The sequence below is a fragment of the Crocuta crocuta genome, unplaced genomic scaffold, assembly GCF_008692635.1.
Source record: "Crocuta crocuta isolate KB4526 unplaced genomic scaffold, BGI_CrCroc_1.0 scaffold127, whole genome shotgun sequence".
Lineage (NCBI taxonomy): Eukaryota > Metazoa > Chordata > Mammalia > Carnivora > Hyaenidae > Crocuta > Crocuta crocuta.
Genome location: NW_027532008.1, coordinates 8,226,987 through 8,242,121, shown reverse-complemented (window position 1 = coordinate 8,242,121; position 15,135 = coordinate 8,226,987). Strand labels below are relative to the sequence as shown.

Sequence of the window (15,135 nt, the reverse complement as noted above, 5' to 3'; positions counted from 1 at the left end):
TGCCATTCTTCTCCCCACACTGCAGCCTCCAGCTCCTCTCCTCTCCCCCCACACCCCCAGTCTTCCCTCCACCTCCCCCCGCCCACACGTACAGCCAGGTGCTCCATCCTCTCCGATCAGGCCCCATCGCCGGCCTCCAGACGCCTCCTCCCCCCCAGCCCTAGGCTCCTCCACCCCTCTCACCCCCCTCCGGTGATCCGTTCTTTCGTCCTCCCCTTTCTTTCCTTCTTCCCCTCCACTACACGTCCCCCATTCCTCCTCACTTCCGACGGCTTCCCTTACAGCACCCCCTGTCGGGCTCCAGAGACAGAACGAGGCGGCAGCCCTATCCCACCTGACCTGCTAGCTGTGGGCCGCGCCTTCTTAGAGACCTCCCCCCACCCCCACCCCCGCCAGACCCTGTCGGTCCACTCCCTCACTCATCAACACCATTTATTGATTTTAGATCAGCGGCGGCCGGGGGGGGCGGGGGTGTTGGAAAGGCTGGAGGCCTTACGTAGGAGTGCTTGACAAGGACTAGCAGAGAAGCCAACTTTAATCACATAATTATACACACAATTAATTGAGCACATTTGTCCTAAGTGCTATTAAGAAATACAGGGATCCAAGAAATTCTATAACGGGATGGTAGGGGAGCTAATTTACTTCAGGAAGTGGGAGGAACTTTCCTAAGACAGTGCCCCCTGGGATCAGCATACTTAGAGAACAAGTAGATACAGATATAAATAGAGAATACCATTTGTTATAGGTTCATGCTTCGTTTATACAATAATATATGGCGTATATTTTACATTATTTGTACTTTTGTATAATATATATCATCTTTTTCTTTCCATGAGCACCTCACCTTGCACTTGTACACCCTTCAGCTCCTTGGCTCTTCACACAGCCCTCTGCAGGCAGCAAGCCAGACACTGCTCACCTGTTCCATGGAGAGAGCTTGGGCTTTGGGGTCAGACCATCCCGAATTCAAATCCATTACTAACTTGCTGTGTGACACTGTGTTCGCCCCTCTCCCTCTCTGGTTCTCAATCTTCTCGGCAAGATTGTCCCAATGGGCCAGACCAGTGGCCCCCACCCAGCCAGGGAAGCTGCAAAGTCCTTCTATCAAGTTTTTACCCGATAGCTGCAAAATGAAAATAGAAAATACAAACAGAAAGGTTGTGGGGTTTTTTTTTTTAAGATTTTATTTTTAAGTAATCTCTACATCCAACGTGGGGCTCCAACTCACAACTCAGAGATCAAGAGTCACATGCTCTATTGACTGAACCAGACAGGCACCCCTAGAGGATTTTTTAAATAATGCTCAAATTATTTGAGGGATGTAACTATCTTTTTGTCTGAGATGTCTTAGCTCTTTGACATTAAAATGTCCTTTTTAATGATAATGGAGGTTAATAATCTGGTGTGGAGGGGAATGTCAAGGCATCCCCTCAATTTTAAGGGCTTATTTATTTCTTTATTTAAAATTTATTTATTTATTTTGAGAGAGACAGCATGAGTGGTGGAGGGGCAGAGAGCGAGGAGAGAGAGAGAATCCCAAGTAGGCTCCGTGCTTCCAGCACAGAGCCCGATATGGGGCTCAAACCCACGAAGCCAATAGATCATGACCTGAGCCGAGATCAAGAGTCAGACACTTAACCCACTGAGCCATGCAGGTGCCCCTTAAGGGCTTATTTAATCCCAAAGATGTGGACTGCTGCTCTAGCCCTTCTTTTAGCTTCCAGAACTTCCGCGTCAAGGGGGACTTTGCGAGGCTGCACACTGACCCCCCAGCTTCTCCCTCTGCAGGGTCCAGCCGCCGCTACCAGGTAAACGCGGTGCACACCAGCAAAGCCTGCAACATCATCAGCAAGTACACAGTCTTTGTTCCTGTGGACGTCAGCAAGAGCCGGTACCTGCCCACTGTGGTGGGGTACCCCAACTCTGGTAAGGCAGATGGGTGGCCGGGGCACTCCTGAGCAAGAAGTAGCCCCCCCCCCATTGACTGGCAGAGGGGAAGAGGGGAGCTGGGACACAAAGAGGCATAGGCCTGCTGCGAGGAGTACAAGGAATGATCTAGAATCAAAAGGGGTCCCTGGCAGATGACTTGGTCACCACAGGGTGGTGGGCACACGAGCCCCCTTCCCACGGCTCTGCAGAAGGCAAGAAAACCTCCCCACTCCCTTTTCCCCACCAAATGAATATGACTTTATTGTATTTTTCCAACCGGAACAATGTGTGCTCACTGGAGAAAGTTCCAAAATACAGAAAGACCTAAAATAAATAAAAGTGCCTGGAACTGACAGTCCTCCAGAAATGAGTACTAATTACTTCCTTGGTGTGACCATCCTTCCAGACTTCTATGAATATCTGCATGTAGAGAAATCCAAAGCCAGACAACTTTTCATGAATTGGATCATACCAATAGGCGCTATTATTTTCCAAAATACGGGTGTAGAAAATATCTTTCCATGAAGCTGAATCTATATCCCCTTCTTAATACCTACAGAGTTTTCTACGTTCGTCATTGTAACAGCCAATTAGACTGTGTTCCAAAGCACTTTACAGCAAATGACTTAATTCTCAAAACACTGCTGCAAAGTAGATGCACTTGTTACCACCCCGCCCCCATTTTACAGATGGGAAGACAGAGGCAGAGGGAGTTAAGTTACTTGCCCAAGGTCACACAGCAGGGAGGGGCGGAGCCAGGCTTTGAGTCCCAGCCGGCTGGCTCCAGCCTGTGTTCCCTTTTGATTATTGTAAATTATGGTGCCAAGAACATCTTTATGCCGCTGTCTGGTTATCTCCTTGGGGCTAATTAACTCTCAGAAGTAAGAGTGCACACCCAAAGCTCTGCCCATTGAAAACTGTGATGTATTTTGCCAAACCGACCCTGCCCCAGAGGAAGTCGGCCTTCACCAACACTGCATTCTGCTTATCTTTCTAAACGCTGCCAGGCTCAGAGACAAGGAAAGAATCTCTCTTTGGAGAATTATTCTAGTTTTCTTGATGAGATTCTTTTCATAGGTGCATAAACCATATGTACTTATTCTTTCCTAAATTTCATTTTCCCATCCTTTACAGCTCCGTTTTTTTTCCTTTTTTCTTTCCTTTTTGTTTCTTTTAGCAAACNTTTTCATCTGCGGTACCAAAATAATCAATGACCCGTTCCCTCTTTCAGTTGCTTTCCTTTCAGGTTCTGGCCAGAAGCCCAGACTCTTCCTCCACTGGGCATTCTCATTCACTGGGCTTTGTCACCCTGAATGACATTCAGGATGTCTCTGCCTCCCTTCTCGTCTCAGACTGTCCTAGTGTCTGTAGCCCGCAGCCTGGGAAGGTCAGGGGCCTGGCCCATGTCTTATCCCAAGTCCCACAGCTCCCTAAGACCTGGATCAGTACCTCCCAAAGTGTGCTCCAGTACCCGAGTTCCAAGTGCTGCTCATGGCCATTCAGCACAAAACTAGGAAGTACTAGTTAGGAAATACATTTAGGAACCACTGAATTAAATAAAGCTCAAAAGTTTACTTGATTGCAGAACTTGTCAGAGCCTTTAGTATGTTTACCTGCATCAGGAGGCTCAGTAGTTTGAAGCTTCTTCTAAACTCACTTCCACATAGAACTCCTTGTGGGTTTTTTATTTTATTTTTTTAATGTTTATTTATTTTTGAAGGAGAGAGAGACAGAGCACGAGCAGGGGAGGGGCAGAGAGAGAGGGAGACACAGAATCTGAGCTGTCAGCATAGAGCCCTACGCTGGGCCCAAACCCACAAACCAGGAGATGATGACCTGAGCCGAAATCAGATGCTTAACCGACTGAGCCACCCAGGCACCCCCTCCATGTTTTTTTTTTAAGAAATAATTTACAGACTAGTGTTCCCCAAAAGTGGGATTTCCCAAAACATACTTGAGAATGCTGTAGCTTCATCTTGCTCCTATCCATCCCCCGTTGGTGAGGGCCTAGGACTTGGGGGCCTTTCCCTGTGGGAGGGGAACAGAGACCTCAGCCTCTGGGATAGCAAAGTAAGAGAGAAGGAAAATGGGGTGTTCCTGGGAAAACCAGCCTTTTAAGAAAGGCTATAAAACATTGCTGCTTTCTGAACACTATCTCAGCAATAGCAGGTACCCAACAAGGTTATTATCCCCATTTTCTAGATAAGGAAACTGAGGCACAAAGTGGTTAGCACCCCATCCAGCTACTAAGAGATGGCTCTCTGCCTTTGGATGAGTGGCAGACTGAAGGCAGAATCACTCCCGCCAGCTCTGGGGGAGAGGCAAAGGATGGACACAGTGCATAAACCATCTGACGCCTTCTCCTTGTCGTCGCGAAGGTGCCGCGTGGCGGATGGTCAGCTCTCAGGTCCTGACCCGACAGTGGAGGGGCACCTCTGCCGGCTTCGGACGGTCTCAGACCCTGCTTGGGGAAGGCTCGGCAGCAGGAGATGGAAAATTCCAGAACCTGAGTAAGAGCTGCGTGTTCTGAAGCCTGGGCCCCCTGTCCAAGACCGCAGAGGCCCGTCTCTGGGTGGGCACCGTGGGTCCGCCCAGGGCCAGGGTAAGGCCAGGCCTCCTGGGTTCTCCGAGGCTCAGCGTGGCCCACGTATGCCGCCACTAACGCGGCTTCACAGGGAGAGCCGCTGGGCGCCTGCACACCACACAGCCCCCCACCGCTCCCCCTTCGTGGTTTGCCGACCCCGGTAGCTGTCCTGACTCCAGTCTCCTGAGCCCTCCCAGGCACCAAGGGCCAAGAAAGCTAACAGCCCAGGAGAAATGCCAGGAACAAAGAGGCAGCTTCATCTGGTTGGGTCCTACCTTCTGCTCCTGTTCAGGATCCCCAGAGCTTCCTTTCCGCCTCCGCCTGATTTCATTGTGCCTGCAGGTTGGGTCCTTAAACATCCGTGATTTGACCCTTTTGTGACCTTGCACTAATTCTCGGGATAGCTTTAGCCCTGTGTGTCTTGAATGTATGTGTGTCTTCTGGTCCCTCCAAAGATAGCCTGACTGCTGCACTGGTCCTAACCCTTTCCTGCATGCCCTCTCATGTTCAGTGAGGATTTCCTGCCTTCCTCTGTGCATGGGAAGGACATAAGTCCCGCCTGACCACTAGGCCGGACACCCAGATCCTGATTGTTTTTTACCTGAGAGACTAGGAAGTCCTCACACACATTGATGGGTTACAAAAGGAACAGTGTGTGAGGGGTAGAAGAGAGTGTGACTCCAGAATTAAAAAGCACCGCCAGCTCTTTGGTCCCTCAGAGCCTCCAAAACTGGGGAGAGCGTGCTTTAACCCCTGAACCAAGCTGGCCTTCCAGTCTAGAGGAAATTTCTGTCTACCTTTCCATTTCTCCGTAGCTCAGTTCATGGCGTCCTTCAAAATCGCAAATCCCTTCTTTTCTCTTTTTTTTTAAAGTTTATATGTTTTCCTTAAGTTTATTTGTGTGTGTGTGTGTGTGTGTGTGTGAGAGAGAGAGAGAGAGAGAGAGCGAGAGCAAGCGTGAGCAGGGGAGGAGCAGAGAGAGAGAGGGAGAGAGAGAATCCCAAGCAGGCTCCATGCTGTCAGCACAGAGTTGGATGCGGGGCTCAAGACCATGAACCGTGAGATCATGACTGGAGCCAAAATCCAGAGTCAGATGCTTAACTGTCTGAGCCACCAGGAGCCCCACAAATCCCTTCCGTTCAATTGACCTCTGATTCACACTCAAGTGTCTATAACTTCTACACTCTTATTCGATCCCAAGCCCTTTCCCTCCCCAAGGATGACAATGGCTGACATTTCCTGAGAATTTGCTGTGTGCTGGGCACTGTTGTAATTATCTGACACAGTTTCTCTTCCTCATTGAGAGATGAGGAAACTGAGGCTCAGAGGAGTTAAGTGATTTACTCAATGTCACACAGCTGGTATGTGGTAGAGCTGGCACTTGAACCCAGGCAGTGTCTGGCTCCAAAGCCATGAGGCACTAACTACCACGCTACCTGCCTCCCAGTTGCCTCTGTCACTCAGGCATTCGATCACTGATGCGCTTCTGTGCTATCCCCGAGCCCCCAGCGATAAACAGATCTTCCTGGCCCTCGCAGCCACTAATAGTCTCCTAGGGGACACAGAGTCTTTGATAAACATTTATGCATGAAGCTTTTTCCATATTTTGGAAATTCCCTGATGGTGTGTTGCCCAGCACTGTCCAGCCCTTGAAATAATAACGGTAAGAATAAGCACCCTATTGATAACACATTTTGAACAAACTATGTGCGATTATTATCCCCATTTTACAGATGGGGAAACTGAGGCTCAGAGCCCTCTGACAAGTCAGTGCCATGTTCTCGTGCCTCCTGGAGAGCTGGCAGGAGCCCCTCCTCAGTGAGGCACAGACCTGTGCCTCTCTCCCTACCCTCAGGCCCCTGGCCTGCTCCCATTTCTCTGCTGGGTCTGTAGCTCGGGGCTCTATTGAGTCCTTAACAACCATGGGCCAGGCACTGGGCACCATCACCTGTGTATCCTCGCCCTTAATCCCTAGCACAACACTGTCAGATAGATACTATTATCCTCAATTTGCGACCTCAATTTATAAAGGAAGTAACTCCCCCAAGGTCACACAGCTAGTCAGTGGGTGAGCTGGGATTTGAACCCAGGCTTATCTGGCTCTTACGGTGGAGTGAGGTGTTATCTTTGGAGACGAAGGCCCATACAGGCAGGGATGGAAACCCTGACCTTGCTCTTCCAACTCACCCCCAGGTACTGTGAATTAAGACCCTCGCTTTTCTTGGGGGGGAGGGGAGGTGGAGAAAGGGAGGGCCCAGGGGGCTCAGGCCTCACTGGTTCCTCTGTTGTAGATGTGGAGGAAAGCCCCACTGCCCCCTTCAGTGAGACCACGTGCCCAGGCCGCGAGAAGTATGCTGCTTCTGAAGGTGAGTAGGCAGTCAGCTGACTCTTTAATTAAGATAGTGGTAGCGATTGATCCTTGAGCCAGGAGAGTGTCTTAGCCCAACAAAGTCTTTGGTGGTTTATTTATTCCTCAAAACGTCCCTGTGTGAGGTACATAGGAGTATCCTTAAGTTAAAGACGAAACTAAGATTCAGAGGGGTGAAGTGACTTCCCCAAGGTCACACAGCAAGTTAGTGACAACACTAGGCCTGGAATCAGACCTCCCAAGTCCCAGTGGAGGGAGCATTCTATCGCCTAACTCTGCTTAGAATCCTCCAGCAATGTGCCAGGGAAGGAAGCTCAGTGTCCCACGTAGGGACGAGGGGGCCTGATGTGAAGCTGTCCCTGTGCCCCCACGGGTTACCTTCCAGAAGATACCAGCAGCCGCCAGCCAAGGAAACTTGGAGGCTTATTTCTTATATGTGGACAGACACAGTTCACCCTTCCCCACACCCCCTGGGTCAAAAACAGCCTAATGATCAGCTTGGATCCCTAGGGACGTAGGCAGGCCCCTGCCCCTGTCTGGGGCGCTATTTCCCAGCTGGGCAGTGAGTAGTTGGGCAGGGTCATCTGTCAGGCCCCAACTGTCATTCTGTGGCTCTCCAGGTCCCCTGCGCAGTCTGGCCACCAATACCCTTTCTTCCTTGAAGGCCTCAGAGACTCTCTTTGGATCCAGGTACGTGGGATCTGTTTCCCTGGGGCCGTCCCTAGCTTGAAAGGCAGAAAGCAGCCCCAGCCTGATGTTTAGACAAAAATGAACAACCCGAAGGGCATTGAGAAGGCTCCCTACCCAGAGACATCGCCATCTTCCCGTCATCACGCAGCGGAAGTCCCCGCACATCCATGGCCTCTATGCAGTGCAAACCCTGTGGGAGGGCTGCCCCAAGGCTCTCTGACCAGAGATACGCAATCAGAAGAGGGTCAGAGAAAGCACACTGACACATTTCACGTCCAGGCTGCCCCTAACTCACTGACCGCCTCGGGAGATGCAAGGCCCCCTCCCCGGACCTCAGTTTCCCCAGCTGTCAAAAGAGGAGGTTGGAGGAAGCCATCTGTCATATCCTTTCTGGCCCTGATTTCAGAGGCTGTAGAGTAGGCGCGGGGGTGGGGGTGGGGGATGCCCAGGGACACCACGGGGACAGCTGTGGCCACTCTTCCCCGCTTCCCCCCACATAGGCTGAATCTGAACAAGTCCAGACTGCTGACTCGAGCAGCCAAGGGCTTCCTGGGCAAGCCACTGACCAAGGCCCCAGACCCAACCCCAGGGAGCCAGAGCTTCGACTACATCCCGCTGGTGAGTGGCCCCAGACCTCAGCCCCCAACATGCTACCTGAGGGGCCTTCCTGTGAGCCTCCTGCCCATCCCTCCCCCTTCGCAAAGGGAAGGAGACCTAGACCTTCCCGCCCCAGTGGGCAGCAGGGCAAGGGCCTGGGGCCTCAGAGTGTCACTCGAAGCCAGCACCGGCATCACAAACATTCTTTGTGGTCCGCTGTCTTTGCTTTAAAAATTCACAGGCATTTTGCATTCCACTGCACCATCTATGTGTGTTTATTTTTCAAGACATAAAAACAAGCCTTGAAATAGCTCACAAGCGGGTAAAATTACCACCCCAGGGACATGCACCGCGTTTAGCAAGTGGCTCTGCGGACAGCCCGATGTGCTGTGGGCAGGGTGAGGGGGCCCAGGTCTGGAGGGGGCATCTCTGAATTAAGGAACAAGGGGCCTGGCCCCAGCACTTCTGGACCCCAGGGGGGCTTGCGGACAGAGGGTGCTCATAGAGGGGACGTGGTGTGAGCTTCATGGCACAGCCCCCGTCTCTACACGCCCAAGGCATAGTGTCACCTTGACTTTCCAAATATCGTGGGCAGCGGAGCACTGTGCTTGCGTTAAGCACCTGTTGAGCCAGGCACAGTGCTAGACCCTGGGAGACAACCTTGAACTGGATGAACATAGTCCTTACGCTCATGGCACTAAGTGTCTTGTGGGGACACGAACAAGGAACTGGGCAATCCTGATCCTTGGGCTCCGTGATGGCGGAGGTCGGGTTTGGTGGGCGAGATCTCATAGTCGGGCTTGAGGTCAGGAGGGAACGAAGTCTGACTATCTGAGGAGTGCGGTGGCCAGACCGAGACCTAAAGGCTGAGGAGTCGAGGCAGCAGGGTAGAGTGGAGAGAGCGTGGGGGCCGGAGAATGAGGATTTGTCGGGTGGGGGTGGGGGAAGTTGAGGGGGAAGAGCTGAGGACAAGCCAGCGCTCTGGAAATCATTGATTCTAAGAAAGAAGTGAAGCCACTGATCTGATGGCCTCCAAAGATGTCATAGTCTATGCCTTACAAAGACCACTCAATGCAGCCAAGATGGAATGGGGGGGTGCAAGGGGGAGGGGACAAGGAAGGAAAGTGGGGGCAGGGACAAGGTGTGGAGGCAGCTGGCAGGTTGCAGAGCTGAGTGGAAAGGAGACCCGATGGGACTCTGGAAACTGATCGGTGTGGAGGGAAGGGCAGGGGGAGGCGAGCCTCCAGAGCCTGGACGGCAACGGACGGCCCCAGAGGCCAAGCGGGCCTCCCCCCTGCTCAGGACAAGAGGCAGGTCTGGGGTAAAGATGTTGAGTTGGGCTCGATCAGTCTGAGGTGCACCTCAGAGATGCTTAACTGGCCTGGATAGCCCTCAGGTCTCCCAGCCAGGAGGGGCAGGCTGGGGGGCGGGGGATGAACGGGCCGGCAGTGTGGACCCAGGCTTTTGCATGGCCTGGGGCTCCACAGGCTAAAAAGTTTGAGGCCCACTGAGGGGCTCCCCCACACACAGGTGTCTCTGCAGCTGGCCTCCGGAGCCTTCCTGCTCAACCAAGCCTTCTGCGAGGCCATCCACATCCCCATGGAGAAGCTCAAGTGGACGTCGCCCTTCACCTGCCACCGAGTGCCCCTGGCCCGCCAGCCCGAGTCTAAGACCCCGAGCCCCCAGCTGTGCACCACCAGCCCCTCAGCCCGGCACCCCTGCTGTGATGGCTTCTCCCCAGAGCCCCCCGCGGAGGGCAAGCCAGGCTGGGAGACCAGGGCTGCGATCGAACACACGGGGAAGCTTTGGGCCACGGTGGTGGCGCTGGCCTGGCTGGAGCACAGCTCGGCCTCCTACTTTGTAGAGTGGGAGTTGGTGGCAGCCAAAGCCAACTCGTGGCTGGAACAGCAGGAGGTGCCTGAGGGCCGCTCGCAGGGCACAGTCAAGGCGGCCGCCNTGGGCCTGGTGGGGGTAGCTTTTGAAGCTGTAGCCAATACATTGGTTGCTAGAAAGAGCCCTGGACTGGCAGTCTGGAGGCCTGAGTTCAACCCCAACTTTGCTACCATCTAGCTGTGCAACTTTAGGCCAGCCCCTGCCCCCTGTCTGGGCCTCAGTTTCCCCACCTGTAAAATAAGCGTGTGAGGTGAGGGAGTTGGACTAGATCTCTAGAAGCTCTGCAGGTTCCTTTCTGCTGGACGTCCAGGAAGAGAGAGAAAATACAGTTTGTGGGGAGAGAGAAAATACAGTTTGAACCCAAGTTCTCTCTGGAGGAGGGTCACGTGGGCAAAGCCCCTCCCCCCAAATAAAAGGGTGGATGAGCGAACCCAAAGGCTGTCAGTAACCAGACCTGCGAGCTCACATCTAGGCGCGGGGAGGCCAGCTCTGCTTGCTCCACGGTGACGGTCCAGGACCCCTAAATCCCACTTACAAACCCACTGGAGAACCATCTTTTCCAACTCAAAAGAGTCACTCGGGGGCCTCTTCCCTGGGCTTGGGAGCCCTTAGCATATTTTAGTTTGCAGATTTACTGTGACTTTCTATCTAAGAAGAGGAGGCGGGGAGGGTCGGGGGGAGACCCTCTCCAAGCTGAGGTTTTGAAACTAAGCTTCAATGTGTGCAAAAATAGTCCCAAAAGAATAGACAGAGGGGCAGAAGTCAGTGGAGAAGGCAGGCAACCCCTTAAGTAATTTGCAAGCTTTCAGAATTATGCGAGACGAACTCAGCACTCAGCTTGCCCTGAGGGGCTAGGAGGACCCCTGTGTAGGCTGAGGGCTGCACTCAGAGCTGTGGGGCCCTCTCCAGCCACACCACTGTGGGGGAGAATGCCAGCAGAATGCCCTTGGGGTGTGGAGAAGAGGAGCCCCCAGGGGCTGCGGTGTCCTGCCCCTCACACAGCCCATCCTTGGGCAGAGCCCTGCCCTGGCCTTCTCTAAGGCTCCAGAAAGCTGGCGATCCATCCCCAGGGGAGGGGAAGCAGCTGCAGTCTTCATATAAAGCCCTGCCTGCTGCCTGGCCCGCTGTTCTGCTTCAGAATCACCCTCTGGGGAGGAGCCACGCTGGGTGGTCGTCAACACCGTGGCCACCACGACCCCAGCTGGAGCAGAGTGACAGTCTGGGGTGTTGGCTTAAAATCACACCACTGAGAGGGACAAGGGTTTTAGGCTCATGTATCCAAGGCCTCAAGCAGGTGTGAGGACAGCCTTGTCATCTCGCTACACCCCCCCCCGTCCCCCCCCCAAAAGTAATGTTTCTGTGACCAGCAGCCCCGGCTTCAGGGTCAAGAGAGAGGAGTGTGACATCCCCTCCTTGGCTCACTGTTAATAGAAACAACTGTCAGGCTGAGAGTATGATCATCTGGCACTGGCTTGGGCAGCAGCTTCCCCTTGCGGGGTCCCCTGGCACTGGGAGCCTCCCCCTGCTCCAACATTCCCAGATTTCCTGCCTCTGAGACAGTTCCCTCTTAGCGACCACAGACTTGTCTCATTATCTGTGTGATCTTGAGCCAGTGGCATGGGCTTCCTGGGCCTCCTTCCTCCTCTTACACGATGAGGTTAGGTTGGGCTGTCTAGCCTCGCGTTTCACCTGATTCTGGACCTCCAGGCTTGGTGTGGACAATGAGCAGGTTCAAGGTGGCCCAGTATGGAACTGAAAGGGATAGTCGAGAACCCAGCAAGGTGATGGGTGGCCCACCCCCTTCTCCACGGAATGTCCCCAGATCCTGCTCCAGCAGCAGCTGCTGGGGCTCCGGGTAATTCTGATGCACAAGCAAATTGCTGACCTCTGACCCCCACCCCCACCCCCACCCCAGCTCTCCTGCCCAGCACCCAAACCTGCACAAAAACAAATTCTCATTGATTTCGAATAACCCAAGGGCTCTGAGGACATCTGGATAAGACATTTTTTAAACACCTCCAGAGATATTGAGATGACATGTAATCTCTAGAAACTACCCCTAGGACTGCCAAGCAGAGAACGGAGGGGACTCGCTTTAAGGAAAAGATAAGAACGTTAGGTAATTAGCACAGATGCGGAAGCTAAGGTGGTTCCAGAAGTTCCCAAGGAGGGAGACATCACCCCTGCACCTGGGATTAACTTGGATTAACCTGGATTCTTTGTTAAACTAGGCCTTGCATCCTAGGTCATGCAAAGAAACGTTTATGCCCTGCCTGGTTGAAGAATCGGGAGACTGCAAATGCTTGGTGGCACTGTCCAACAAAGGCTGGCCTTCAGTGGGGAGAACACTGAGGAGAGTAGGGGATTGCAGTGCTGGTCTAACCCCCACCAATGTGCTGTGTGACTTTCGGCAAGTTGCTTTCTCTCTCTGGGCCCTGTTTCATCTTTTGTAGAAGGAGGAGGTCACGTTCAGTTGGCATATCCAACACCGTCCCTGGGTTGATATGTGAATTAGCAATTCATGAGAAACTGTCCGGGCAGGCAAATATGTTGGGGCAATACTAAGAAAACAGATTTCTTTAGGTCAAGACCAACTCATGAGTCATGAATATGTAAATGTGTATTGTCAGTCTCCAAGGAGGTGATTCAGAAGGTCGCTCTCCCCTGGGTTTTTCAGTGGGGAAAATACTGGTGGAGATCTCCCTTAGGGGTTTTCAGACACTGACATTTAAAAATGCCTTTATTGAGAGCCTCCCGGATGCCAGGCACACGGGGGCAGCAGAGTGAACATGCTGGTGGTGCTCCTGGGCTTTGGAGCTGGGTGAGAAGTTGGTGAAGAACGTCTGCTCCGCGAACCATGTCCCCACCCCCAGGGCCTCTGTGTCTCGAGCTGCCACATCACATTGATGGTGTGACAGAGCCGCCCACAGCAGCGCCCGCAGCAGTAGCCAGAATGGAGGCAGCGTGGAACTCTGGCTGGAGCGCCTGCAGTGAGCCTCCTGGGCCAGGCGGGAGCACACAAAAGTGTCCCAAGGGGCCAACCCCCCGCCACACACAAAGTGTCCCTCTGAGCCCCGCCCCCCAGCGGAGGAGATCAACTCTGGATCCCGAGAAGGTTGGACCCCACACTTAGGCAGACTTGCACTGGATTTGAAAACAAGCATAGGTTTCCGGCCGATGCATTTGCGTTTCCCAGTCCTTCCCCTGCCAGCGGACAAATGACATCTACTGTCGTCCACTGCTGCGATGGATGAATGGAGCAGCTAGTTCCAAAACTACCTGCTGGGGGTGGGGGTGGAGGGGTCACCTGCTCTCTAGGAGGGGAACCTGCTCTCTTTTTTGGCAGGGACTCCCAGCGAAAGGAAGTGAGGAAACGGGTCCCCTTGTTCTGTGTGCAGCCTACCCCTGGCGACCGGCCACTCCATTCACCTGTCCCACTAGAGCCTGTGAAACAGCACCTGCCGTGGCAGGGTCCAAATGCTGCTGACCCGCTACTTGCGAACTGGAACATCCCCGAGGGGACCCCAGACACGAATGCACTCAGCATCCTTGGGCTCTGGGAAGGGAAAGAGAAGGGCGTTGCTACCAGGAACAGGCTGTGCGTTCACAACCCGTGGGAGATCTTTTATTTCTTGCCATCAGCTAGCAGGGACTAGGGAAATCAGCCCCCCCCACCCCCCTCACGGGCGCGTTCCTCAGCTGGGGCACGTGCCGCAGTGCCAGTACAAAAATATCCAGGGCAGGGGCGTGCGTGGCATTCTGCAGCTGGATAAGCTGATCCGCAGAGATCTGTCCTAAGGTCAGGAGCACGGCTGCATCTCCCGGCCAGGCTCCCAGCCCCCTCCGGCGGCGCCTCCCTGACCTGCGTGTTCCCCCGGCCCCCAGCCTGTTGACTTTGGCCTCTCAACAGCACTGCCTCCCAGGTTACCCGCCAAAGTGGGACTTCTCCTGTTCATGCTGCAAACCTCCTTGGCTCAGAGCCAGCTGCCTTGAGCTTACAGCCGCTTCCCAAGGCAAAGCGCCTCGCCTCAGTGTGGTCGAATGTGGTGACACATGCCGTGTAGTTTCACTATTTGCCCAGGTGGCTTTGGCTCAAGTGGCATGGCCGGTGCTTGTCCCCCTCGGAGCCTTAAGTGCCTACAACGTGCTGCCCCATTCCCTTGCCTGCTCATCTGTGATGTCCCCACGGTGCCCGTGACACTTCTCATTCTCAGAATACACATTGCCTTTTTCCCGGCAGCCAGTCACATCCACACTGTGGAAGTCCCGGATGTCAGCCGTCTTGTCCACCGGTAATTAGCAAACCATGCTCTGGGGCTGTATGACCATGTCTGTCTTCAAAGGAATGGCTTATTTGTAAATGGTGGCTACTGTTCTCTCATAGGCATTTAGCTCATAAAAACTAATGAACCCGACGATATGACAAAGTTATACTTGTGTCTGTTCTTCTGTTCTCAAAACCAATACTGAGCTTTCAAACTAGCGGTTCAGTCATCTGTCTGCCTTGCTTAGTGTGGTCACATCTGTCTTGGTTTGGGATTCCCGTAGGGTGATCCAGGGTCCCTGTTTGCCCGGGACTGAGGTGTGGGGCAATCGCAGGATGCGGGACTTTGACTTCTAAAACTGGGACAACCCCGGGGAAATCGGGACAAGTTGGTCACAGCAGTTCACCCAGAAGCAGAGCTTGAGATAAGGGTTCAGCGCAAAGTATTCGTGTGACCCCAGGCAACACCCATAGCAAGTGAGGAAGTGGAATAGCAACACGAAAACCCAATAAAGGGAATGTTATAAGCAGGTTACTACTATGAGTGTGGATTTTCACCCCACGGGGGACTGGAAACCAAAGTAGATGCCCCCCTCAAAGCTCACAGAGAAGGAATGAGGTGTGCACTCCAGCTCCACTCAGTCACTGGCTGAAGGTCACTCCCAGGGGCATTCATTCCTTGGCACATCTGGCCCGCCATGGGTGGTCCAGCTGGGCGCCCGGCTGCAACCGGAGAAAGCCGCCAGTCAAAGAAGTACAGGTATTGGCAGGCGTCTAGCCCACGTGGCCTGGAGCTGAAAACCCGCC

At 53.4% G+C, this 15,135-nt stretch overlaps 1 protein-coding gene across 1 annotated transcript in view; it reads left to right on the top strand.

Moving 5' to 3' along the window:
* The window catches only part of VWA5B1 (von Willebrand factor A domain containing 5B1), a 50,322-nt gene extending 38,367 nt beyond the window's left edge, over window positions 1–11,955 (top strand). The window contains exons 17-23 of the mRNA XM_077775540.1: window positions 1,792–1,929; window positions 4,311–4,442; window positions 6,808–6,882; window positions 7,505–7,574; window positions 8,075–8,192; window positions 9,702–10,136; window positions 11,887–11,955. Of these exons, the coding sequence (XP_077631666.1) occupies window positions 1,792–1,929; window positions 4,311–4,442; window positions 6,808–6,882; window positions 7,505–7,574; window positions 8,075–8,192; window positions 9,702–10,136; window positions 11,887–11,955 (1,037 nt within the window). The remainder of the gene's footprint in view (window positions 1–1,791; window positions 1,930–4,310; window positions 4,443–6,807; window positions 6,883–7,504; window positions 7,575–8,074; window positions 8,193–9,701; window positions 10,137–11,886) is intronic.
* The last annotated feature ends 3,180 nt before the right edge of the window (window positions 11,956–15,135 follow it).